This window comes from Micromys minutus (assembly GCF_963924665.1).
Source record: "Micromys minutus genome assembly, chromosome: 3".
Taxonomy (NCBI): Eukaryota; Metazoa; Chordata; class Mammalia; order Rodentia; family Muridae; genus Micromys; species Micromys minutus.
The window spans coordinates 3,076,356-3,101,725 of NC_137972.1; the positions used below are offsets into that span (position 1 = coordinate 3,076,356).

The 25,370-nt window shown below is 46.3% G+C and overlaps 1 protein-coding gene across 2 annotated transcripts in view; it reads left to right on the plus strand.

The window, feature by feature from the left end:
• ITPR2 (inositol 1,4,5-trisphosphate receptor type 2) overlaps positions 1 to 25,370 on the plus strand; it is a 355,767-nt gene that overhangs the window by 212,809 nt on the left and 117,588 nt on the right. For both annotated transcript variants that reach the window (XM_080914558.1, XM_080914557.1), the window contains 4 exons: positions 14,439 to 14,547; positions 15,537 to 15,724; positions 22,808 to 22,991; positions 24,003 to 24,259. In XM_080914558.1, coding sequence (XP_080770684.1) covers positions 14,439 to 14,547; positions 15,537 to 15,724; positions 22,808 to 22,991; positions 24,003 to 24,259 — 738 coding nt within the window. The remainder of the gene's footprint in view (positions 1 to 14,438; positions 14,548 to 15,536; positions 15,725 to 22,807; positions 22,992 to 24,002; positions 24,260 to 25,370) is intronic.

The window sequence follows — 25,370 nt, forward strand, 5'->3', positions numbered from 1 at the left end:
CCTTATCTATTGTTCTGCTACTCTCGAGGGTTGAGGTAAACATGCCTCCCACATCATCTACCGCAACCTTTCTTTCTTTTCTGATCCGAACATGAACACAAGTCAGGCAAAACGTGGACTGTCAGGTGGACACTTGGGGTTAGGAGGAAAGTGTCCAAGCCTCTTGAACGAAAGATTAAATCTTCAGGCTCCCCATAGGATTTCATCCCATTTCACATTAGCCAAAGGGGCCACGGAATGACGCCACACAGCGTGAAACACACTGATGCTAGGCCACAGACCTTCAGGCTGGATATAGCTCGGGCAGAGCACTTGCCTAGCACGTGTGAGGAGCTGGGTTCCCTCCTCACAAATGACGCTGATGTCCTCTTCATTCAAAAGGAGGCACTTCAAATTCTAGTGTCACTAAAAAGCAAAGCACTTGCCAGAATCTGGCACACCGTTGACTTTAAAGAAACCTATAATTCATAAATGTTAAAATGTTGAGGAAAAACATGTGCGAGTCAGACAATACGGCTGTGCAGCCGTCCGAGCACACGAAAGCGATCGTAATGAGTCGCTGATTTCACAGCCTCGCCACACACATTCTCAGCGAGGGTTGGGACTGTGTATGTCTGTGTTACATACAGCCATACACGCCACAGACAGGGGACGAGGGGAGAATTATGTGTTGACTTTTTCTTTCCCATTCTGCAAGTTTTATCTCGGTAACAACAGACTGACTTCCAGCGAAATGACCCTCAAGTTGGTCCGCTCACCTCCAGTCTCATTTACTTTAGAGTTTAGAGTTTTCTTCTCAGCCTGAGAAAGGTTTCCCACGCTTCATGCAGAAGCCAATCACACAGGGATCACGTGTTGCGATCACGTGTCTCACTCACTAACAGCCGCTGTCTCTAACAAGTGTGCTCTTGTTGCTTGTCCCTAAAAGGAAACCTTCAGGGTTGGGGACATTGTTTGGTGGATAAAGTGTTCTTGAAAGTGTTGGAACCCAGACCTAGGGCCTGAGTGAGCACCTGCAATCCCAGCTCTGAGAGGCGGAATCATGGCTTCCTCAGACCAAGCTGGCTAGCCAGACTCACAGAAAGTGGGCCCTGCCTCACAAATCAGATAGAGTTATGGAGGGGTACACCCTGTGTGAACCCCAGGCCTCCACATGCATGTTCACACACACACACACACACACACACACACATACACACACGAGGTAAAACGAAAGAAGTTCTCTCCCTTTAGCCCCCAGGATATTAGTTACTGCTCTAGCCATGGCAGTGAACTGTCTGTCATGGCAGATGACACAGACAGACAGACATCAGGATGGTTCCCAGTCCTGTTTGCCAGCCCGGATGTACCCAGCTCAAGTCTTTCTGAACGAGCTCCTTCTCGAGGCAGCCAGCCAGCAAGACTTAATTAGCTCGGGCGTCCTTCAGCTTATCTGAACCAGGACCTCCTTTTCTTCGGGTAGTGAGTGTGCGCTGCTTTAAAATGGGCATGGGTGTGTGCAGGACCCCATCCTTCACTCCTTACTCCTGTCTGTGTGTTTGCTGTGGAATCTTCCTGACGTATGTTTTCTGCACTGACAGCGCCGTTCACACTAACAAGTATGCTCTCAAGAGTGAATTAGAATAAGAAATTACCAAAAACGTCACACCCACAATGCTCAGATTGAGACCAGGGGATTTTAAAGTTTGAGACTATTCTAGTCTACATAGCCAGGTTCTGACTTGAAGATAAAAACAAGCAAAGATGATCAAATTTAAACCAATATTATTCATACAATAATTAAAGTGCAGTGATTGCAAGAGTGTCTATTTTGAGAGTGCAACAAGATGACAGATGGTGTCTCACTTTTCTTTAAAAGGCAGTCGCTCTTTGAAACACGTGTTAAGAACATAGTAGCTTTTGATTTCATTAAGCCAAAAGAGTCACATGATTCTTGGTTATTCGGGAAGTCAGAACCTGAAGGTGGGTCTATGCTTTTTAAGCAAGGTGAAATCCTATGTCAGTCAACATCATGAGAGGATAGGGTAGGGTGAATGTGCAAGGGAGGGTTGGGTGAGTGAGTGTGCAGGGGAGGATTGGGTGAGTGAGTGTGCAGGGGAGGGTTGTATGAGTGAATGTGCAGGGGAGGATTGAGTGAGTGAGTGTGCAGGGGAGGATTGAGTGAGTGAGTGTGCAGGACAGGGTTAAGTGAGTGAGTGTGCGGGGAAGGATTGGGTGTGTGAGTGTGCAGGGGAGGATTGGGTGAGTGTCAGGGGAGGATTGGGTGAGTGAGTGTGCAGGAGAGGTTGGGTAATTGTGCAAAGGAGTATCGGGCTGTGTGGGTGTGCAGGGGAGGATTGAGCTGGGTGAGTGTGCAGACACAGAGATGAAAACTTGACACAATACTGCTCTTGCTTACCTCCCATAACAATGTGCGCATGTGAGGAGCCCACTGTGTCTCTGGCCAGGGCGTTCCACTCTCCCCATCACTTCCCCAGGCAAACCTTGTTTTTCTTCAACCATTTAAGAAACTGTTCAGAAACTGTCTGCTTAGAACTTCATCTCGCCAAGAGCGTAATGCCCTCACACACACAACCCCTAATCTTTAAGCACTGAGGCTTGGGTAGTGTTATCCACAGATATCCGTAACTGGGTCTCAGGACAGGTGAGTAGAATTCTCCAGACCATGAGCTGCTCCGTGGCTGGTCTCAGACCTGAGCCAATTATACAGTCTCCACAGACCCACTGCTTCCATGATGTGGATGACTTTGCAGCTTAACTGGCTCTCACGGGATGGAGGGACTTGGTTGGACCCTTGTGTGTTCATTTTTGATTCTCAAGACCTTCTTCTGAAATTGAGCTATGTAGAGCTATTTTTTTCACTTTATAGAATCCACAGTTATTTCTCTTCTACCAAAAAAATTCTAAATTTAATCTGAATTTATTAAAATTTAGTTCCCATTTTCATATTTAAACATCTACATTGATTGACAAGTATTCAAGTGTTGCCTTGCTCCTGGGTATGAAGTACAGTTTGTTTCTAGTGGTAGGGTGTTTGATGACATGTTTCTCATTTGTGTGGTATGTACAATGTGTACATGTGATGGAGTATATGTGATGTGTGTATGTGTGTGTGAAGCGTGTCTGTTGTATGTGTAATGTGTGTATGTGATGGAGTTTATGTGGTGTGTGATGTGTGTCTGTGGTTTGTGTGTGGTATGTATGTGTAATGCAAGTATGTGATGTGGTATAGGTGGTATGCGTGTGTGTGTGTGTGTGTGTGTGTGTGTGATATGTACCTGTTGTATGAATAATGTGTGTATGTGATGGAGTATATGTGGTATGTGATGTGTGTCTGTTATGTGTCTGTAGTATATATATGTAATATGTGTATATGATGAAGTATATGTGTCTATAGTATGTGTGTAGTATGTACATGTAATGTGTGTATGCAATGTGTGTATATAATGTATGTGGAATGTGATCTATATGTGTGTTGATATGTGTGTATAGTGGTTGTAGATTTGTGTGTGCACATGTGTCTCGGTGTGTGAGTAGTGGTATAATACATGTGTGAATGTGTGATGGTGGTGTACACATGGAAGTGTAGGTCTGTCTCTGTGTTACAGTGTGTGGATGTGAGTGTATGGGGTGTGTTAGGGCATGTACAAGTAGTGGGTGTGGGGGCATGGTGGAGTTTTTTCCACTCTATTTTTTTTGATAGCTCTCATGTGAACCATGAGATCCTTGCCTAGCCTGGCCAGACATTCTCTCTTCGCTGCACATTTGATCCACAGCCTGGGTCTCAGGGCCGGCGCTGCAGGAGGTATCCAGGAGACCCCAGAGAAGAGGAAGGAGAGTGGGGGATGGGCCTCTGGCCCCCATATCTACAGCTCTTTGTGCTCTCAGAGTAGGGTCCGTGTATCAGTCTGCACTCGGTGACCCTGGAACTGTAGCTGGAAGCTCACTGCTCCAACACATGGGGATTTTTAACAGAAAGAAAAACAGAAAACAGTATGAACTTCAGATTTCTCTAAAGTCAGTTTTCGGGCCATTGATGTCCTAAAAATAACACCTGCCCAAGGGAGGGCTGATGTGTGCAGGGAGGAATTCTCCAGAAGACAGCTCTCACCTTTCTTGAACTAGCATGAGAAAGCAAGCTGTTACGTCCTGTCCTATGAGAAGGCGCTATTCCCAACCCTCATCCTTCCCTTCCGTGTAGGAGACATGAGGCACATATTAGATATAGTCATGGAGGGGAGCTTGCGGTGATGGTTCCTTAGCAGATCTGTGCTTCCCAAATGGTCTTCCATGGTCAGGGCTTAGATTCAGGAACAGACCTTTAAGACAGCCAGCTATGGATTCTCCTTGTCCAAGAGGAAGCATCCTGCCATTCAAGCCACTGGCTGGTCCTTCTTTGTTCCCTCTGCCTCCCTGGACCTGCTTTGTCCTCTGGACTTGCTTTGTACTGAGGTCATTTTGGACCTCACTGGAAACTTAGCTGCCTTCCCCCAGGAGTTCCCCGTGGATGCATCATTGCTGGCATTGGGCACTTGTGTTAGATTATTGAGGCAGCTTAAAGAGACAAAAGGCAGCAAGACAACTCTCCGGCCTCCACAGCTAAGACAGCTTATATCAAGGCAGTGGGGGGGGGGGGGGCAAAGCCTCTCTCAGGAGAGGGAAGGGGACACTTGGAGTTTATGCCAGGGGGTTGGGGACTGAGGAGATAAAGGCTGGGACTATGTGAAGCCTGCACTTTCTCCCTCCTGGACTTGTTTGTTCAGACCAGCTCCCTTTACCTTTAGAAATTGTCTTGCCCTGGCTCAGGATATAGGTGGTTGGGTTTGGAATAGAAGTGGGGGGGTGAAGTTTTGACATGGGGGGCAAGAGAGCTCAGCAAGTCTCAGGACAGGGGTTCTCAACCTTCCTAATGCTGTTAGCTTTTAATACAGTTCCTCGTGTTGTGATGACGCTCAACCATAAAAAATGTTTTTGTTGTTACTTTATGTCTTAGTTAGGGTTTTACTGCTGTGAACAGACACCATCACCAATTCTTATAAAGGACAACATTGAATTGGCTTCAGGTTCACAGGTTCAGTCCACTATCATCAAATTGGATGCACGGCAGCCTCCAGGCAGACATGGTGCAGGACTTGCTGAGAGTTCTACATCTTCATCTGAAGGCTGCTAGCAGAATCGTGTCTTCTAGAAAGCTAGGATGAGGGTCTTAAATCTCACACCCACAGTGACACACCTACTCCAACAGGGCCACACCTTCTAATAGTGCCACTCCCTGAGCCAAGCATATGCAAACCATCACACTTTATAATTGTAAATTTGTCACCATCATGAATTGTAAGTGTCTTTGTTTTCCATTGATCTTAGGTGACCCCCCACCCATGAAAGGGCCATTTAACCCCAAAGGGGTCGTGACCCACAGGTTGAGAACCAAAACCTTAGGGTAACTGAAAGTTATTTGGTTAATGTCTAGCAGAAGTTTTTTTCAAGGTTTATTCTGACTATTCCAACTCTTAAGAGACAAAGAATGGGCCCAGAAGTATAGCAGTTCTGGGAATAGGGTCAGCGTTTTCTGGGGGGAGCTTCTTCCTACTGAATGTAGGGGAAAGTCTAGGGGTGGGGAGATCTGTAGGCATGGCCTCAGTGGTAGGTAATCGTGGGATGGGGAGGAGGTAGTTCAGGTTTCATTGAAGAAGAAGGTTTTCAGGTCATTTGGCAAGAGGAGAGTTTTAACTTGATTGGCTGTGATAGGTTGTAGCAGTAAATATGAGAAAATGGTGAAAGGTTCCAGGCACTAAGCCACACTACCCCTGCTACTCTCTGTCCCTGGCGGTCTCTCTGCCTCCATGGCTAGTCCCACACTGGCACCGGCTACTCTCTGGTCCCAGGTGTGGCCTCTCTCTCATGGCTCTCTGCTGCAGACCCTGCTCACATTCCCAGCATCCTCCCCCCTGTGGTTACAGTCGCAATTTCCAGTAACCCAACCAAACCAAAACTCTAGAGGCTTGTAATTTATCAATCAGATTTGTATCAGTAAATTCTCACTCCAGAAAATGTCCACACAATAAACTCAGAGCCAATGGATATTGATACAAACTGCCCACCTAGATAAGACACACTGTCCTGTAATAATTCTTCCCTTACAAGATATTCATAGCTACCTGTGGCTATTTAAAGGCACATGGGGGTGGGTCATCTTTCTCTCCCTTTATCTTCTCTTCTTCTCCTATCTCCCCTGCCTCTCAAGAACTTTCCTCCTGCATTTTTTTCACTGTCCAATCACAGCCTTGCCTTATCTTGTGTCTGCTCTCACCTGTACATAGACATCAACCACAGAGGGTCGTGGGACTGCTGTCATGTACCCATAGAGAAACTGGGAAATAACCATTAAAGGGGTGAAAACATGGTTTACTTACAAGTTGGCTTCCATTCCCTTCCCACTGTAACAAATAGTAGTTAAGTAGGTGTCTGTAGATGGCCTCTGAGATCATAGGCATCAGAGACGGTGTGTCTTTGGTACTCCACAATGATTTATGAGCTAGTGGTCCATGGTATGTGAATCTAGTAGTTTTTCTTAAATAAGGAAGAGGTCTGCATGCATAGACCTGGTGGCCTCTCCCTATAATCCCAGCACTCAGACGGGAAGCATGGAGGCAGAGAGACCAGGAATTCAAGGTCTTATTTGCCTACATAGCAATTTCAAAGCCAGCTTGTGCTACATAAAATTCTGATTTTTTAAAAAAAAATCAATCAAATAAACAGAAAAACCCCAAACCAACCAACCAAACAAAAAGTTTGTCTGTACCGCTTATATAAGGTTCTCTCAGTATTTTACTTTTTTTTGTCCAGATGAAAATTATCGCTCACTGAATAAACAACAATGACAGCAGAATGGCAGCTGTGGCTGCAAACAGGTTCTCCAGCGCGGCTGGCGAGGCCTGCTCTCATCCGGAGTTCAAGACCTTTGAGAGGGAGAGAGTTTGGGGTTGATGTTCCTGTAGGCCCAGTGCTTAGAGCTTTTATCACACCCCAAAGACTATAACTACAGCTTCCTTCACACCCCCATTAGCAAAGGCTTTCCAGCCTCCCCATTGCCCAAGGTTGGGGTGTTTGCTCAACCTGGGGGGTTTGCTGGAGTCACGGGACAGCCAGCATCATCAGACAGTTTAAACATCAAAATCTTGAAAATGGAACCAGATAGACTGGTGAGGATTATTTTTTACTGAAAAACAGTGAAGCTGCATGTCTCGGTTTTGTGTATCTGTTTTTTTTTTTCCCCTGGCATGTGTAGCTGGTGGGAGCCTCTTTGCTAGTCCTTGTCACATGGTAGATGCGCAGTGAATGCCTTTATAAGGTAAAACAGGAGAGAGGGAGAGGAGGGAAAGGGATTGGAAGAGGATCGCCTTGTGTTGTGTGAATAAATGGTTCTGTTCTAGTCTTCCGTTATTCATGTATTTTCCTGATGTGTAGCCCAGGCTGACCTGTAGCTGCATGTAGCCGAGGCTAGCCCCTAAGTTGCTTCAGTTCTCCTGCCTGTGCCTCTTAAGTGCAGGGATTACAGCCACATGCCTTAGTTTTCAGAAGGACTGCTTTGACTCTCCAATGCTTTTCAAGGTGACCACGTGTGTCACGGTGCTGGTGTGGATGGCTCCTCAGTGCACGCAGACTGTGATTGTTAGTGAGATTTGAGTTCCTCATCGTATAGAGCCAAGCCCAAAGGTGCAAGGCAGCCAGCGGCTCAGCGTCCAGGATCTCTGGCAACTCTACCGAGGTGCTGTGATGTGACCTTGTCATTAATAGCGTTCACAGTTGAGAATGACGACAGCAACGGCTGAAAAAGTTGCCACGTGTTGCGTAAGTGTTGGGTTTTATGATGGGGTGTCATCCCTGACTGTCCAGGGCTGCAGTTTGCATGGACCCAACTGTTGATGACATGACCCCCACGTCCTCCACGGAGCTCCCCACTGTGCGATTGGTTACAACACAGGACCCAGTATAATCCCACTAGGATATAGTTAATACAGTACCACGCAGGAGGCCAGAACCATGTGGCCTCTGTACCCACAGGCATTCCAAGAACATTCCTAATCAGACGTGTGGATGTTAAGGCAAAAGGTTTTGTAAACTCGAATTACCTACTTCCAAGATTAGCATGAATGAGATGGTGCTGTCTGGAGGCTCAGGCAGTTGCTACTTCAGATCCGTCCAAGCTGACAAGTAGGTAGTGGCTAATCTTTAAGGGGAACCCCAAGTTAAACATCGTTCCCAGGTAAAGGAAGCATCAGAGTTTGATGACGCTAGTATGGTGTTGTTTGCTTCATGAAGTCTGGATTAGATTCCTTCCTGTGGGAAGCACGTGTTAGTTCTGTCTATGGACTTGGAAACATTCTTGTCTACCTTATAGCTGTTCGGCCAACAACACAATGCTTCCCAGGCAGAAGAAAAATGTTAGCTTTTTCTAAGGTGAATGCTCATTTTCCTCCGTCTTGTCCATAAAAGCAACTTCTGGGTTGCTTGATTCCTGATACCTTGGACTCAGCATATAATAATAGGGCGTGGTCAGGAAATCGAAGCCCAGGGTTGTCTTCCGGGTGTTCACACACTGTCAGCATGACTTCTCTGGCCACGGAGATGTCTTTTTATGGAGATATTTTGTTGTAATTTCAGAAGGTGGTTGCTAGATTTCTTGGCTCCATAGCAGTTCTCACATCTGGAATGTGTTGCTGTGAAGATGTTGGCTGGGAGCAGAGTCTTGTGGCCTGGAGTTGCCTCTGACGGAGAGAGGGACCACGGAGCACAGCCCTCACTCTCGGCCTACCCAGCACCTTCTGTGGGAGGCTGGAGGACGGAAGTCACTGTAGCTCGGAAGACCCAGCCCAGAATTCAGACGTCTCATGACCGTGGACTTAGATTCAAAATGGCATTTGGTTCTGTTCTCAGTTTCTGCTGTGTCAGTCACAGCTTGGGAACGCTGGCATTTCTGACAGGTTCTACAGTTATTCTATCTGACTTAAGGTGACTTAGAGACACATCCCACACTACCGACACTGCCCCATCTCAGAGAGGACAGACCACGGGTGACCCTCAGCAGACTGTCCTACAGCACTTGCCGCTGGTCCCTGGGACCAGAGCGTCATAGATGACACCCGCCGTCTGCTAGCACTTGAGGTGTGCCAGCACAGGCGTCTGCCGCTCTTCATAGATACGACTGTCTTGACTGGAAACTATGTAACCACGATAGAATTTTTTGTCATGGTCTTGGGAACTACAGAGTCTGTTTTCTGCAGCAGTGTTAAGTGCGCGCTTTGGGCTGACTTCCATGTTTCCTTGCAGTAATTAGTGATGCAAATGTTAGAATTTTGAGGCAGTTGATCTTTTTTTTTTTCCCTTTCTCTTAGTATCTCAGACTAAAATTTTTACTTCTGTGGGGAGGTTTGGTATAAACCAAAGACACGTACAGAACTGAGCTGTGAGCTGTTCTGTGCTTGGCTCTAACGATGGCAGGAACATCATTGAATCTGCTCTCTTTGTATGGCTGTCAGTCTGCACGGGAGCTGTGCTGACCACAGACGCCCCAGGCGGGAGGCTCAATTACTATTCCATTTGCTGGTCAAGGGCTCGAGTGAGGTTCCTTGGCTGATATGGGGGGGCAGGATATTTAACCCTAGTACTGTGGTTCCCTGGTCTCCTCCCTTCTCTTCCCATTCTGTGACGTGCTGACTTTGCTGAGAAATGCATCATGGGCCTTCTGTGTACAATGAGGCTGTGAAGAACAGCTTCGTTTGGTGACTGCCGACCACCAGCCTGTGTTATCTGTCACATTACTGGCAAATATGGCCATAATTATGGTGTAATGCAGCATTTATACTGTGTGGTTTTAAAAAGCACTTTATTTTTCTAAACCTATAAGGAATGATTTTAAAACAACAATAGAGTGTTCACATTTATTTTATTTTATTTTATTTTTTTTTAATTTTTGACAAAGTCTCTCACGCAGGTGGCCTGGAACTCACTATGCAGGCCTGGCCTGCCTGTCACTCATGAATTCTCCTCCTCAGGCTTCCGTGTGCTAGGACTATGGGTGTGAGTCTCTATGCACAGATTTTTTTCTTATTTTTTTCTCTCATCTTCTTCATAAGAGTGATGTTTCTTCCTTGGTTGGAATTTTGGAGAATAATATTAAAGTATGTGTCTTAGTCAGGGTTCTATTCCTGTACAAAACATCATGACCAAGAAACAAGTTGGGGAGGAAAAGGTTTATTCATCTTACACTTCCACATCACTGTTCATCACCAAAGGAAGTCAGGACAGGAGCTCAAGCAGGTCAGGAAGCAGGAGCTGATGCAGAGGCCATGGAGGGATGTTACTTACTGGCTTGCTTCCCCTGGCTTGCTCAGCCTGCTTTCTTACAGAACCCAGGTCTACCAGCCCAGGGATGGCTCCACCCACAATGGGCTGGGCCAGGGATGGCTCCACCCACAATGGGCTGGGCCCTCCCCCCTTGATCACTAGTTGAGAAAATGCCTTACAGCTGGATCTCATGGAGGCATTTCCTCAACTGAGGCTCCTTTCTGTGTGATAACTCCAGCTGTGTCAAGTTGACACAGAACCAGCCAGTACAGTATGTGAATGACAGGTTCTTCCTGAACCCTCCTTAGAGAGTCCAGATCTCGATTCATGCGGATTCTTTGCAGACTCCAGCGCTGGCTACACAAGAAGATGCCGGCCGCTACATTTGTCCGTCCTTACAGACCCCCAGCCTGTCTTGCAGGGTCAGCACAGTCTGTGGCGGTGAGAGACACGCTCATTGTGCACAACATGTAGACCGACCCTTAAAACAGTGTTTGCTGGGCGTGGCGGTGCACACCTTTAACCCCAGCACATGGCAGGCAGGAGGCCATGTGTTAAAGGCCACGCATGCCATCTTGCCCTGAGGTCCCCACCGTCTTTATCTGTCTTTTCTTTAATATGCTTTACTCGTTGAGTGAAGACTCAGCTCCATTCCACTTCCTGACGCCCCATTTGTATATTCTGTAATTCTTGCTCAGCCTGCTTCCTTTCACTAGGAGCCATATGGTCAGCACCAGGCTTTTAAAACGTTTCCTCTGCCAGCCCAACCAATCCCAAACTCTTCAACTCGGTCTCAGGCAGGCTTTTTGGACAGGGGCAAAATCAGCTGCAGTTTTTGTCAAAATATCATAAGAACAACCTCTAGACCACAAATCAATGTTCTTCTTGCCTGAAACTTCTTGAGCCAGGCCCCCACAGTTCAAATCACCCTCAGGATTACTGTGTTCCATGTTCCCACTAAGATGACCCATCACATCTACTTAACATTCAACTGCCTTTCTAATCCAAAGTTCCAGAGTCCACATTCCTCCAAACAAAAGCATGGTCAGGCCTATTAACAGTGATGCCACAGTCCTGGTACAACTTCTGTTTCAGGGTTTTATTTCTGTCTGAGTTAGGGTTTTACTGCTGTGAACAGACACCATGACAAAGGTAATTCTTATAAAAGACAACATTTAACTGGGGCTGGCTTACAGGTTCAGAGGTTCAGTCCATTATCATCAAGCCGGGAACATGGCAGCCTTCAGGCAGGCATGGTGCAGGAGGAGCTGAGAGTTCTACATCTTTATCCGAAGGAAGCCAGGAACAGACTGAGCATCCTCAGGAAGCTAGGAGAGTCTCCAAGTCCACCCCAGAGTGACACACTTTCTCCAACAAGGCCACACCTTCTAACAGTGCTTCTCTCTTGGCTGAGCACCTACAAACCATCACAGACAACCATGACCAAGGCAGCTCTTACAAAGCAAAAACATTTAAATGGCGTACAGTTTCAGAGTTTCAGCCCGTCACCATCATGGTGGGGAGCACTGTAGCATTCAGGCAGACATGGTGCTGGGAAGGAGCTGAGCCTTCTACATCTTGATCTGCAGACGGCAGGGAAACTGAGTGTCATACTTGGTGAACCTTAAGCATAGGAGACATCAAACCTGACACCCACAGCGACGCATTTCCTCCAGCAAGACCATAGTACTCCAAGGCCACACCTCCTAATAGTGGGCCAAGCATTCAAACATAAGAGTCGTGTGTGTGTGTGTGTGTGTGTGTGTGTGTGTGTGTGTGTGTGTGTGTGTTCTTCTGTAGCACTTCACTGTAAACTAGCAGATGGTGTGTTGGTTGGTTACTTTTCTCATAACTTTGACAAAATACTGGGCAAAAGGTGCTTACGGATGGGAGGGTTCATTTTGCTCTGAGGGTGCAGCCTGTTGTGGCAGGGCAGGTGTGGTATGTGAGTGTGAGACATCTGGTTACATCACACCTTCAGGCAAGAAGCAAAGAGAGATGGCCACACTTTCCTTTTAATTAATTCTGAGACTACATGAAATAGTGCTGCTCCCATGAGGCGGGAGGCCATGTCCCCCCCCAGTTAAAGTTCCTAGAGTTAAACTCTCAAGGGTGTGTTGCCATGACGATTCTATAGCTCATCAAGTTGACAGCCAGGAAGCAGCTGTCTTCTTCAAGAGGATAATCTCTGGAGCAGCAGGCTTCCCAGGAGCGTGTCATCTGCAGAAGGAAGGCGGGCCTTGTCCTTAAGCAAACAGGAAGGTGTGGAAAACATACCTTCATCTGGTTTAAAAATAGCATGAGAGGAACCCCCGAGGCTTCCATGGGAAAGGTAGGATTCGGAAGCCATCGTCAAGTGGTTGAAGCTGAGTCCCCAGCGAGCAGCCAGAATGATCAAAATGTTCTTACCATGGGTTGGTACGGAGAGGAGAACAGGTTCAAGAGAGAAGCCATGTTTCTTTCAGACTTTCCTGTGCCAGTGCAGGAAAGAGAAGAGGGAGAAGAGGAGTCTAACCGGAGGCTGCCAGTCTAGTGTGCAACAGAGGAAGAGAAGCAGATGGGAGACGGGAGCTTGGGAGGAGGGAAACCCAACACGTGGCCCGGGGCAAGTGCTTAGGAACTGGGGACAGACTAACCAACGTACACAGGACGAGAGACGGAATGGCTGAAACACTACATCATAGCACTGGGGAGGGTGTGTGGGGTGAGGAGCCAGGCACAAGGAAAGCACAGGGGACGGTGGGGGGTGCGGGGGTAGGGGGGGGCACCCGGACGTACCTGGGTTTGAGGTCAGAGGACTGAAGCCCTTGCTTGTGACCTGTGAGCTGTGACCTGTGAGTCATTCAAGCTCAAGTCCCCTCCCTGGAATATGGGGTACTCCTCAGGAGCAGGGCTAATGCAAGCAAGAATTATATTTACCTTTTAAATTAATTTCTAGTTAGCGTAGAAAATAGTGGCTCTCGTGTGACATTTTCTATGCATTTATTATTATATGTTGTTCATATTGTCATACAGGATGCACCCTTCCCACTGTCTCCTCTCACAGGTTCCCCCTCCCAACAGCCTCATCATCATGTTACACATACACACATGTGTGTATATGTATGATATATGTATATATTTGGTTCTAGACTCCATATATGAGAGAAACATGGTATTTTATTTTCTCCTCTCCTATACATCCCCACCCCATCTATTTCTCCTCCAAGTAGTGAAGCATGGAAGACAAGATCTTTTAAAAATCTATTTAGAAATAAATATACTGTCCTTTGTTTACTCTCTTCTCAACAAAGCCCAGAGTCTCAGAGCCTGAATGTAATTCACTTTATTTTACCAGGTTTAATTGTTTGAGCCCCACCTGTGTGTCTCTCTGCGCCTAGTCCCTCTAAGGCCTCAGGTTCTGAGGGCGTCTGTTATCTTTCTAGGCTCTACCGTATTCTGATCAAGACTAGGACCCCAGCTTTTCCCATTGAGCAAACTTACACTTATCACATTGATTTAGTGTGTGTGTGTGTGTGTGTGTGTGTGTCTGTCTGTCTGTCTCTGTGTCTGTGTGTGTGTGTGTGTCTGTCTGTTTGTGTGTGGGGGTGTCTGTCTCTGTGTGTGGGTATGTCTGTCTGTCTCTGTGTGTGTCTGTCTCTGTCTCTCTGTCTATCTCTCTCCCTCCCTCCCTCCCTCTCTGCGTGTGTATGTGTGTGCACACGTGTGCATGCACATGCTCACATGTGTGTGGTAGTCACATGCACGGCACAGCACCTGTGTCTAGGAGCTGCTTTGCTTCTTCTGCCCTGTGTGTCCCACGGATGGAGTTCAGTGGTCAGGCCTGGCTTCAAGCGCTTTTACTTGACAGATTTGGGGATGAGGAAACATCTCCACAGTGGACTCTGGGAGCCTCATCCTTCCTCACGCTGTTTCACTTATAAAAAAAGAAATATGTTGTTATTATTGGGGTACAGTTGCAATTTTCCTCAGAAAATACTAATTTGGTATAAAATGTTCTTATGTTTTCACATCAGATATAGATGCATTTGGCAGGTTGACTCTCTCTACTTTTGTTTTTAAAAATGGTGACAGCCCTCCTTTTCTTCTAGGGTAGCACATTACGGAGAATCCTCCTGAATCGGTACTTCAAGGGTGACCATAGCATTGGTATGAACGGACCTCTGTCAGGAGCCTACACCAAGCCAGCACAAGTGGGAGGTGAGGTCTCTCTTTCTCCCTGTTCCAGGGTTCCCTGGCATGTCTCCTAAGCAGTGCTACATGTCTGTCTTCCTTAAGTGACACCTGGAAAATACTCACTTAAAACACCAGTGAAAACCTTTGTGTGGTGTGGGGTTCACGAATCCACAGGTTTGAGCATTATAGTGGATTAGCCTTGCGAGTCCACACAGTCTGTTGCAGTTTCTCAGTTCAGACATTACGGACAAATGGCTAGTTCTCTTTCACACAGTACTTTTATAAAGACTTACTTATTTTTGTTTATGCATATGTGTTAGTGTCTGCATGCATCTCTGTGCACCATGTGTGTTTTGTGACTGTGGAAGTCGGAAGAGGGGCTGTATCCCTGGGAACTGCAGTTACAGAGGGCTGTGGGTCACTATGTGGGTGCTGGAAAGCAAAGCCAGGCCCTCTGCAGGAGTAGCCAGTGCTCTAACTGCTGAGCCACCTCTGCAGCACTTTCTGGACTGCTTTCAGAAAAACATTTAGTGACACTGAATTGTATGCATGTTGGACATTTCGTTGAGATTTCCATTTTCACAGACTTATATTTGTAACTGAGTTGTATACATGTTGGACATTCTCACAGACTTACATTTGTAACTGAGTTGTATACATGTTGGACATTCTCACAGACTTACATTTGTAACTGAGTTGTATACATGTTGGACATTCTCACAGACTTACATTTGTAACTGAGTTGTATACATGTTGGACATTCTCACAGACTTACATTTGTAACTGAGTTGTATACATGTTGGACATTCTCACAGACTTACATTTGTAACTGAGTTGTATACATGTTGGACATTCTCACAGACTTACATTTGTAACTGAGTTGTATACATGTTGGACATTCTCACAGACTTACATTTGTACCTGAGCTGTCCTGTTGCTTTAAGAACTTGAAAACACCATTTGCCATTAAAAATCAACGTTTTTGATAGTTCGATGTTTTCCCTTGACTACAGGAGGCTTCTCTGGACAGGACTCGGATAAGACGGGGATTTCAATGTCCGACATCCAGTGTTTGCTGGACAAAGAGGGAGCATCCGAACTTGTCATTGATGTCATTGTGAACACCAAAAACGATCGGATCTTTTCCGAAGGCATCTTGCTTGGCATTGCCCTGCTGGAAGGAGGGAACACACAAACCCAGGTACTTTTCTGCCACCCCCAGTGTTCAGGCGGTCACTTCTCCTTTCTAAAAGAGAAATTTTGTTTTCTGAGAATTCCATACAATGTATTTTGTTAACATCTACCTTCTCTCTCTCTAACTCTTCACATTTCCACCCCACCTCCCTACTCTCCCCCAACCTCTCGCTGCCCCTCCCCCTGGGATTAATACACTGTGGACTGTTCAGATTCATTCTGCCCAGGGACCCCCGGGGGCAGAATCATATGCTGGACCATGGTTAACCTATGAGGAATAGCTGAATCCGCTTAAAGAAAACTGACTCTCCCTGCCCCAGACCCCAGAACACAGTTCTAGACCCTCAGCCAGTGCTGAGGGCTGCAAGTCCCTTCCCATGCCAGGCTGGGACATTCCCTGGCTTGATTGCCGGCAGTAACTGCTGTGAGCTCCAGTGCTGTGGCCCTATTGTGTCTGGAAGATGTTTTCCAGTGGTGTTCTCTGACCTCTGACTCTTACAGTCTTTCCTGTTTCTTACTGGCTTGTTGAGGAAACCAAGGGAAAGCATTCTTTTAGCTTCTCCTTGTTGGCCACCCCTTCCCAAACAACAAACAAATGGTCCCCACCCCCATCCACATTCTGTCAGGAATGTATTTGATATGCCACTGAAATGGCAGGGCTCCCACATACTCTAGACAGCATCCTTGGAAGCTCACCGTGCACTGCAGCAGGAGCCAGCTCACAAGGGCAGCAGGAGCCAGCTCACAAGGGCAGCAGGAGCCAGCTCACAAGGGCAGCAGGAGCCAGCTCACAAGGGCAGCAGGAGCCAGCTCACAAGGGCAGCAGGAGCCAGCTCACAAGGGCAGCAGGAGCCAGCTCACAAGGGCAGCAGGAGCCAGCTCACAAGGGCAGCAGGAGCCAGCTCACAAGGGCAGCAGGAGCCAGCTCACAAGGGCAGCAGGAGCCAGCTCACAAGGGCAGCAGGAGCCAGCTCACAAGGGCAGCAGGCACTGTGCTCACACGCACACTGAGGATCTGGCCCTGTCCAGTCAGCACTCTGGTGCCTGGGAGACCCTCTGCCAGGTTTCTCTTGGATCCTCTGTGTCCAACAGTGTGAGCTCTGGAGACTGTCCCCCGGGGAACACTTCTGAGCTTTCTGGCTCGCTGCTCAGTAAGCTCATCTTCCTACGTTCCCAGGTCTGCAGAGGCAATGCATAGCCACGGCTGGAAATTCCCAGCACCCTTGGCTCCACTCAGGGCAGGCAGAAGCCCAGCCGGATTTAGAACTGGGACATTTTGCTTTAGCTTGTCATCACATACAATCAACTGCAGGAGCTTTGCAGAGGGAGCGACTTGTGTGACAGCAGGAGTTTTAGAAATAAAGGCCTCAGGGGCAGCAAAAAGACACCAGTCCGCACTGGTCTTGAACTGGTATCTCTAGCATCTGTCACCTGATTGCACATTTCAGAGTTTCCTGGACCACAGAGGGTCATCCCAGGGGGACCACTTCATCCCCTCATGGCTGTTGAGCGTGTCTCACTTGTCCGGAGGAAGCCAGCCGCTCCAGGAGAGCCAGGCGCCATACTTTTAAATGCTAGCACACCGCTCCCAAGGGCCATTCCTTAGTCTTATTTGTTCTGTGTTTCTGTGGCATTGATCATAGGGAAAGTTTGTGTTTTTCTGGAACCTTCATTACCTGGATCCTGGAACTCCCCTCTCTCTGGTTCCCCTTCCAGCCTCCTGCTGTCAGGGCTCCCCTCCCCCACTGTACCACTTCTCCTAGACACTGGCACTTTGCCTTCTGGTTCTCTGACCAAAGCCTAAAAGTGACTCTTGGCTGTGACTGATCACCTTGACTCTCTGCTGGCCACCCCTTGATGACAAACCTGGGTGTTTCTGCTCCTCAGACATCTCTCATCCCTAACACTTCAATCCCTGCTCCTCAGACCTTCATCACAGGTCCCTTGTCTGTTTCACTGTCCTGTGACCTTTCCCAGCTTCCATTCCCCTTTCTCTGACACTTTCTCCGATGACATTTTAAGCAACACTATGTGATAGTCCTGTTTCAAATCTCCCCCCAGTAAAGGTAGACCCCCTGCTGGAGACCCTGAACTTCTTCTCAGTGCAGGCTCTTCTGTAGCTTCCCCCCTCATCCTGTCAGACCCTCCTTTGCTCTCTCTCTCTTTGTAGTTCCCTGGGAATGACATTCCGGTTACCCCCCCCCCCACCTCCCTGCTTCTCGGTGTCTCCTGTTTGCAGCCCCTTGTCCCATATCACAGAACTGACTGCTCCGTGACCTTGCTGTGGCCTGCAGATGCTCTGGGGTGTCTCTATCATGTCACTGAGCCCCTCCAGGTGTGCCCCAGATTCCACCTAGTCAATTAAAAATTCTCGAAGGTTTGAACCACACTTTCTCTGTGCTGTTAGTGTTTAGAAGTCTCTAGTGCACAGTAACTGTTCAGTGGTGGATATGTTTATGCGAGATTGGTTGGTCTTGACGAAGCCTTCTCATCTAGCTGAGCATGTGGCACCTGCTCCCTGTCCAGCCTCACAACACTTTCTGGCTTGGTACCTTCTCTCTGTCCCTTTGCTTTATTGTCTGCCTTACATTGTGTATCGCCAGTTAATTTTCAGCATTTTTTAATGTATGTGTGGGAAACACACTTTTTATTCTTGTGGTCCTTTATAGCCATTCAACACACACACACACACACACACACACACACACATAAACACACAGACACACACAAATGCACACACACAGACACACACACAAGCACAAACACACACATGCACACACACACACATGCACACACACATACACACAGAACCACACATATGCACACACACATACACACAGAACCACACATGTACACACATGCACAAACATACACATGCACACACACACATACACACACATGCACACACACACATGCACACACACATAAACATACACATGCACACACATACACTCACAATATATATATATATATATACACACACACACATTCAGGGCTGGTTATACAAATCTCTAATTGTAACCCCAGCTACTCAGGAGGCTGATGCAGAAGACCACACATTCAAGGGAAACCTGATGAAAGTTGGTGTCCAATAGCGCAGTGGTAAGCATGCATGTAGGATTCCTGAGGCCATGGGTTGAATTTCTTATGCACCATCAGAACAAACAAAAACAAACAACTAAAACAACACACACACATTTATTGAAGAAACAGCCCAAATCTGCACATCACAGTCCTCTCACTGATTAACAAGACTTTGTCTCCTGGCTTCTGCTGTTTGGGTTCTGATTTAGGTACATCATGGCGTCCTCAGATGTCAGCGGTGTGCTGTGTGCTTTAGGAAGTCTGGATCAGGCCAGCTGAATCTGCCTCCCCCTTTAGTGACCCAGTGTCCCCCCTTTCCTTGTGTCATAGACGCCATGACCAAAGCAACTCACAGAGGGAGATTCCATCATAGTCGGGGTGAGAAGGGGTGACAGCAGGCGGCTGAGGCGGGACATTTCTCAGTCACACCATTTGCTCCCCAGACTCCTGCCAAACCCATAGGAGGTTTTATACCTTTATAAAGATTGACTTTTATTTATGTGTATGTTGGGTACCTCATGTTGTAAGTGTACCACATGTATGCAGTGCCTGTGGAGACCAGAAAAAGAACTTAGATCCCTGGAGATACAAGCGGGCTGTGAGCCTCCATGTGGTGGCTAAGACCCAAACTCAGGTTCTCTGTAAGAGCAACACATGCTCCTAACCAGTGAGCCATCTCTCCAGCCCCAACTGTCATAGTCTTTAGTGAGCAGTATTTCACTTTTCAATGGATGATCCGTCTAGCCACTGTTACTCGGAACCAGAGTGAATCCTGTCCTTACCACGTAGGCTACTTCTTGTACCCGGTATACTTGATTAGATGTGGGCTGGTAGAGGTGGGTAGAGGAAGTCATAACTTCAAACACCAGTGATGAGAAAAATAAAAGCTAGGCATTGTGGATCACATTTGTAATCCCAGGACTCTGGAGGCTGAGGCAGGAGAATCACTTTGAGTTTAACCTGGGCCATGGAGTATGACACTGTCTCAGAAGGAAAAAGAAATAAAATAATAAAGGTTCTTGGGTACTAGAAACTATTCTTCCATACATTAATTTGGATAATCCTCAAACCGCCTGTGATGTAATGTGTATAATCCTAGATTATCAAAGGAGAAACAGGCAGATCTAAGCTTCCATGGCTACTTAGAGACAGAAATGGGATTTATTCTCTGCTGTCTGGCTCCAGATTTGCACCCATATCCACAATAAGTCTGTGTAGCCTTGGAAGGGACAGTAGCTGACCATCCTATGTATGGAACTTTTCTCTCTCTCAGTGGGATGGCTACCGACAGTTGTGAACCTGACATAATCTAGAACCACCTGGAGAGAATCTCAGTGAGGATTGGTCTAGATGAGCTTGGCTGGTGGATATGCCTGTGGGAGATTATCTTGATTGTGCTGATCAAGGTGGGAGGATCTGCCCAGTGTGAGTGGCACCATTCCCTAGGCAGGGGGTCTGAACCATGTAAGAGTAGGGAAGGTAAGCTGAGAACAAGTGCATTTGATCCCTTATTGATTATTGATAGGCGATGCCCAGGTCCCTCAAATTTCTGCAACTTTCTTACTATGGATACCTTTATCTAGAGTCATGAGCAGATGAACCCTGTCTCACTCAAACTTCTCTTGGTAGGGTGACTTATCACAGCCACTGGAAAGGAAGATAGTACCCTATTCTTTATAGTCTATACTGCTGTGCCATCTGACTAACTCACGAGACATGGCTGTTCATCCTTTCCCCAACTCTATCCTGCACTGTAGAGCTTGGTTTGCAGGAAGTATCATTTACATAAACAGTCTACATCCAGTGCTGCAGCACCTGGCTTATATAACATGCGGCCAATCCTTCAGCCTCACAGCATCTCCTTTCCTCCCATCAATACAATGCACACGGAGTGAGAACACTCCACCCATCACACTGTTGGGCTGAAAGTATCCATAATGGGGTGGGTGTGAATGGATCCCTGACTACAACCCCTGTCTTAGTAGAGCCGCAACGTTTCCCTGACTTCCTCACTAACAAACTTGTTACCACCTCGCTTTACCTCCCGGCCACGCTTCCTTTAAAAAGATTAGAGCTCAAGCATCAGCCTAATCTGTGGGACCATCGAGGTCTGTGGATGCCGCCTGTATCCTGCAAGCCTTCGGCATCAGCTTGACTGGTTCAGTGCAGTTGCCATGGTTACTGTGGGCTTTTCTTCATCCTGCTCCTATACAAGGTTGCCAGCCCCCTGCTTCGAAGTGTCCCCTAACAGACATGAAGCTGACACCGAGGGCTGTGTAAAACTCGCTGTGTATGCTGCACATAAGCCTTGCCGGAGTCAGCCTGGCTCCAGTCGTTCCTGTAGGAAAACATGTCAGTAACCATCAGATTTCCCAATCTGCCTGGATGTGGCCAGTTCCACTTAAGTAGGAAACCGTGGAGGCCTTGGAGCGCTTCTTCATACCGACACTCAATAAGTTTACAGAAACTGCCTTCTGTCCTTTACCAAAGGGCCGTCATCTTTCTTGATCTTTACTGTTGTGGTGGTAAATGTTAAAATGTGGCTTAACCTTTTATTCTGCTTTGTCGGCTCCTGGGGGGCCATCTGGCACTGCAGGGATTTCTGTCTTGGTGCTCCATGCTGCCTCAAAGACCTCAGGCGTGGTTCACTCCACCGCCCCTGTTGTTTCTGACCGGGGTGGATATGACTGCCCTGGCGTGTTCCTTTCCCCCACTGCCTGGTAACTTATCAAACAAGTTTATATGTTAAATTTTCAATTTACAAATCCTCTACACAATAAGCTTACAACCAATAGACAAAGATATAAACTGCTCATCTAAATGAGACAAATAGACCCATAGAAGCTCTCAGAAATAATAATAACAACCTTATTAAGCTAGAAATGTGCCAAAAGAAACATACATATCAACTTTTATGTTGCCTCTAGACTCTCTCCTCCTCTGTCAAACTCTGCCTACCACCCACCTCCTCTTCTGCTCCCCCAGCCTTTTTACCTGCCTACCTCTCCACTGTCCAATCATGTATTGCCTTAATATAAACCTTCATACTGTCTTTCTCCTATAGGTACTATTTTTATATCAGCAACTTACTGTTGATATCTTAAAATTTCTTTACCCACTTAAATTACATTTCTTATATCTGTCTGCCGTCTCCTGTCAGCTCTTCTGGATTCTCCCACAGTGTTATTAAGTAGACAGTGACTAGTAACCACAGCTTAGTATTTCCCCATCTCACCGAGGTACAGCTTACCACACGTTTGATCTTAAATCTTAGTTTATTTGAAGCAGAAAGGTCTGCATCATTATTGATAATAAACGAGAGTTCATTTGTAGCTGTTCCCCCACCCCCAAACTCCATGTAAAGGACCACAGTTTATGAAGTAGCCAAACAACTTAATGCCCATTTACCAGTGGGTTCCCATGAGTGAGGTTGTCATGGTAACACAACTTAAATTAAATTTACTATCAGTTAGACATAAGAAAAATATCGTTTTCACCTAACAGGGAGTCATTACTTATCTAGGAAACTCATAAGTGGCATATCTCATGTTGGGTTACAAAATCATGTGGGTAGAAATACGTCCATTTTATCTTTTTGTTTTGTCTCTAGCGACAGTACAGTAACTAACTCACAATAGGCTTTCAGTAAATGTGTATTGGACAAATGCATTGCTTTATAGTATTATCAGACTAAAAGAATTATTTAATATGATGACCTACTATATTTTTAAAATTAAAAAATACATGCAGAAAGGCTATATTGAATAGAATATCAAATATGTTAGATTTTAGTGCAAAGTGCTTAGTAAACTCTAGACATTGTTGTTAACATAGTTGAAAGTATTATTAGTGCATTTCAAATGGAATGAGTGGCAGAAAAACTGTACATTTTAGGGGGAAATAAAAAGCTCAGCCCACTATGTGCTTTAGGCCTCTGTTGATTCCTGAATATAGCACCATTTCCTTGCCTCAGGGACTGATGCTTTAAACCCTGCTCTCTCTGCAGTATTCTTTCTACCAGCAGCTGCACGAACAAAAAAAGTCAGAGAAATTCTTCAAAGTCCTTTATGACCGGATGAAGGCTGCTCAGAAAGAGATCAGATCCACGGTGACCGTCAACACTATAGACTTAGGGATCAAGAAGAGGGAGGAGGAGAATGACCTCATGGCCTTGGGTCCTCGGATGAGAGGTGAGACCTTCCCCTGGGGGAGTGTCGTGAGAGAAGGATGTACTGAAGCATTTGAATCTCATGTAGCTTTATCATTGTCTTGCTCCTGTTTCCGGTGTGGACTTCCATCTATAAAGGATTTTGGCCATGGGATTGACCCTAAAATAGCCCTGCAGGACCAAACTAAATTGGAGTTTAACATTTTGAGCACAGAAATTAAACTCTGCACACAGAATTTGTATTTGAAATAACCAAATTATTGTCAGTTAAATACAAACTGTAGATAGAGGTGTTACCATTTTACAATTTATCACGTTTCCCATGGGATCTGTAGGAATTCCCGAGTGTTTCTTGATACATTCTGCTCTCTCTGTGTGGGCTCTACAGAGGCCAGAAGATGGTGTTGGATCCCCTGAAGCTGGAGTTATAGAAGGCTATGAGCAGCCTAAAATGGTTGCTGAGAACTGAACTCAGTCCTCTGGAAGAGCAGCGAGGGCTATTAACCACTGAGCTCTCTGTACTAGTTGGGTTTTGTTAATTTGATTCATAGTTAGCTATAACTGAGAAGAAGGAATGTTAACTGGGAAGATGTTCCCTAAGACTGGCCTGCAGACAAGCCTGTGGGAGGGTTTTTCTCATCAGTGACTGATGTGGGAGGGCCAAGCCTGTTGTGGGTGGTGCCTCTGCTGTGCTGGTTTTCTTGGGTTCTATAAGAAAGTGAGCCGAGCAAAGTCCTGTGTACACGTGTGCACACGTGCTTATGTGTCTTTGTGATATACTCTTTTACACATCAGGGAATTCTGAAATTGGCCAAGTACTGAGACCTTTTCTTCTGGTCACGGTGTTAACTTTTCAAGTGTTATTCAACTTCCTTCCGGGAAATTACTGAACCTCTTGTTAGGTAAATCTAAAATTCAGTTTCGGATACTTTTGGATCCCTGTGATTGTTGGGAGTTTATTTTCCTCTAGTTAGAAAAAAAAATGAAAGAAAAGAAAATTAGTTCGATAATAGAACCACTGCTTCCCTTTCAGTGAGAGACTCTTCACTACATTTGAAAGAGGGAATGAAAGGGCAGTTAACAGAGGCGTCTTCAGCCACATCCAAGGCATACTGTGTGTACAGAAGAGAAATGGACCCGGAAATAGACACGATGTGTCCGGGACAGGAAGCAGGAAGTGCAGAGGAAAAGTCTGCAGAGGAAGTTACCATGAGCCCCGCCATCACCATCATGCGGCCCATCCTCAGGTTCCTGCAGCTACTGTGTGAGAATCACAACCGGGAGCTTCAGGTACTTCCTCTGCTACGCATGCATGCGTGCGTGTGTGTGTGTGTGTGTGAGTGCTGTGGCCTGTGGCCTGTGGCTTGAAGTAGCTTCAAGGAAGCTAATATGTAGTTTTGAAGGGAATTCTGGAGAGATAATCAGCAAAAACACCAAAGCCCTGTGAAAATGGAAGGAATAAAGACAGGAGGAAATTGTTTACACATTAGAACCCCAAACACCCAGATCTACACACTGTCTCTCTGTGGTCCAGATCTCACATCTTCCTACCCCAATGAGCACCACCTATCCTCCCTCTATTTCTTTTCATGTTCTTTCCCTAGTCCTATTCCCCAAAGGAAGTGCACCAATAACAGATCTTTTTTTTTTCTAGAAAATTCTGTGCACAAATAAACATTGATTTCTGTTCAAGAGAGTATACATTCTATACAGTGTCTACTTGTTTCATTTATATCACTACAGTTCTTACTGCTTGGCCATGCTCACCACACACGGAAGAATTTCCTGAGAGCCAAACCCATCACACTGCCAGGGGTAAGGTCTTTAGCGTGCATGTACACAGATTTAGTTTACTGAAATGCTTGAGAGAGCTTTTATGTTGTCCCTCCCATAGTCCTGCCTACACGGCGCTGTGCCACGCAGGGTTGTTAGGGATGCTTCATGTGGAAGTCGGACTCCGCCTCCATAAACATTTTCTTTCCCTTTTCCTTCTCCTTTTCAACTTGTCTCTGCCCTCTGTACATTTCCAATGTGAACAGCAGGGTGATGTTTGGTGTGACGTGTCTGGATGAGGACTTTGGCTAGGATGTAAGGGGTGCGTTTCTCTACTTTAAGAGAACCGTAGTCCTTAAGTCAACACTTAAACATTATTTAATTTAAAATTATTTTAAAGTTATCGTGAAAAACAATGATTCTCATTACGATCTTTTCATACACATCATTATACTTGGTCATAGTCACATCCCTTTATGTCCCTTCATTACTCCTCTCTTCTGCCGGTCACCTTCCTTCCCCAGGTTGTCTCACTTTCTTATAAAGACCAATTGAATTTCTTCCTGGCAAGGAATCTTATTTACTAACACACACAGACAGACAGACAGACAGACACACACACACACAC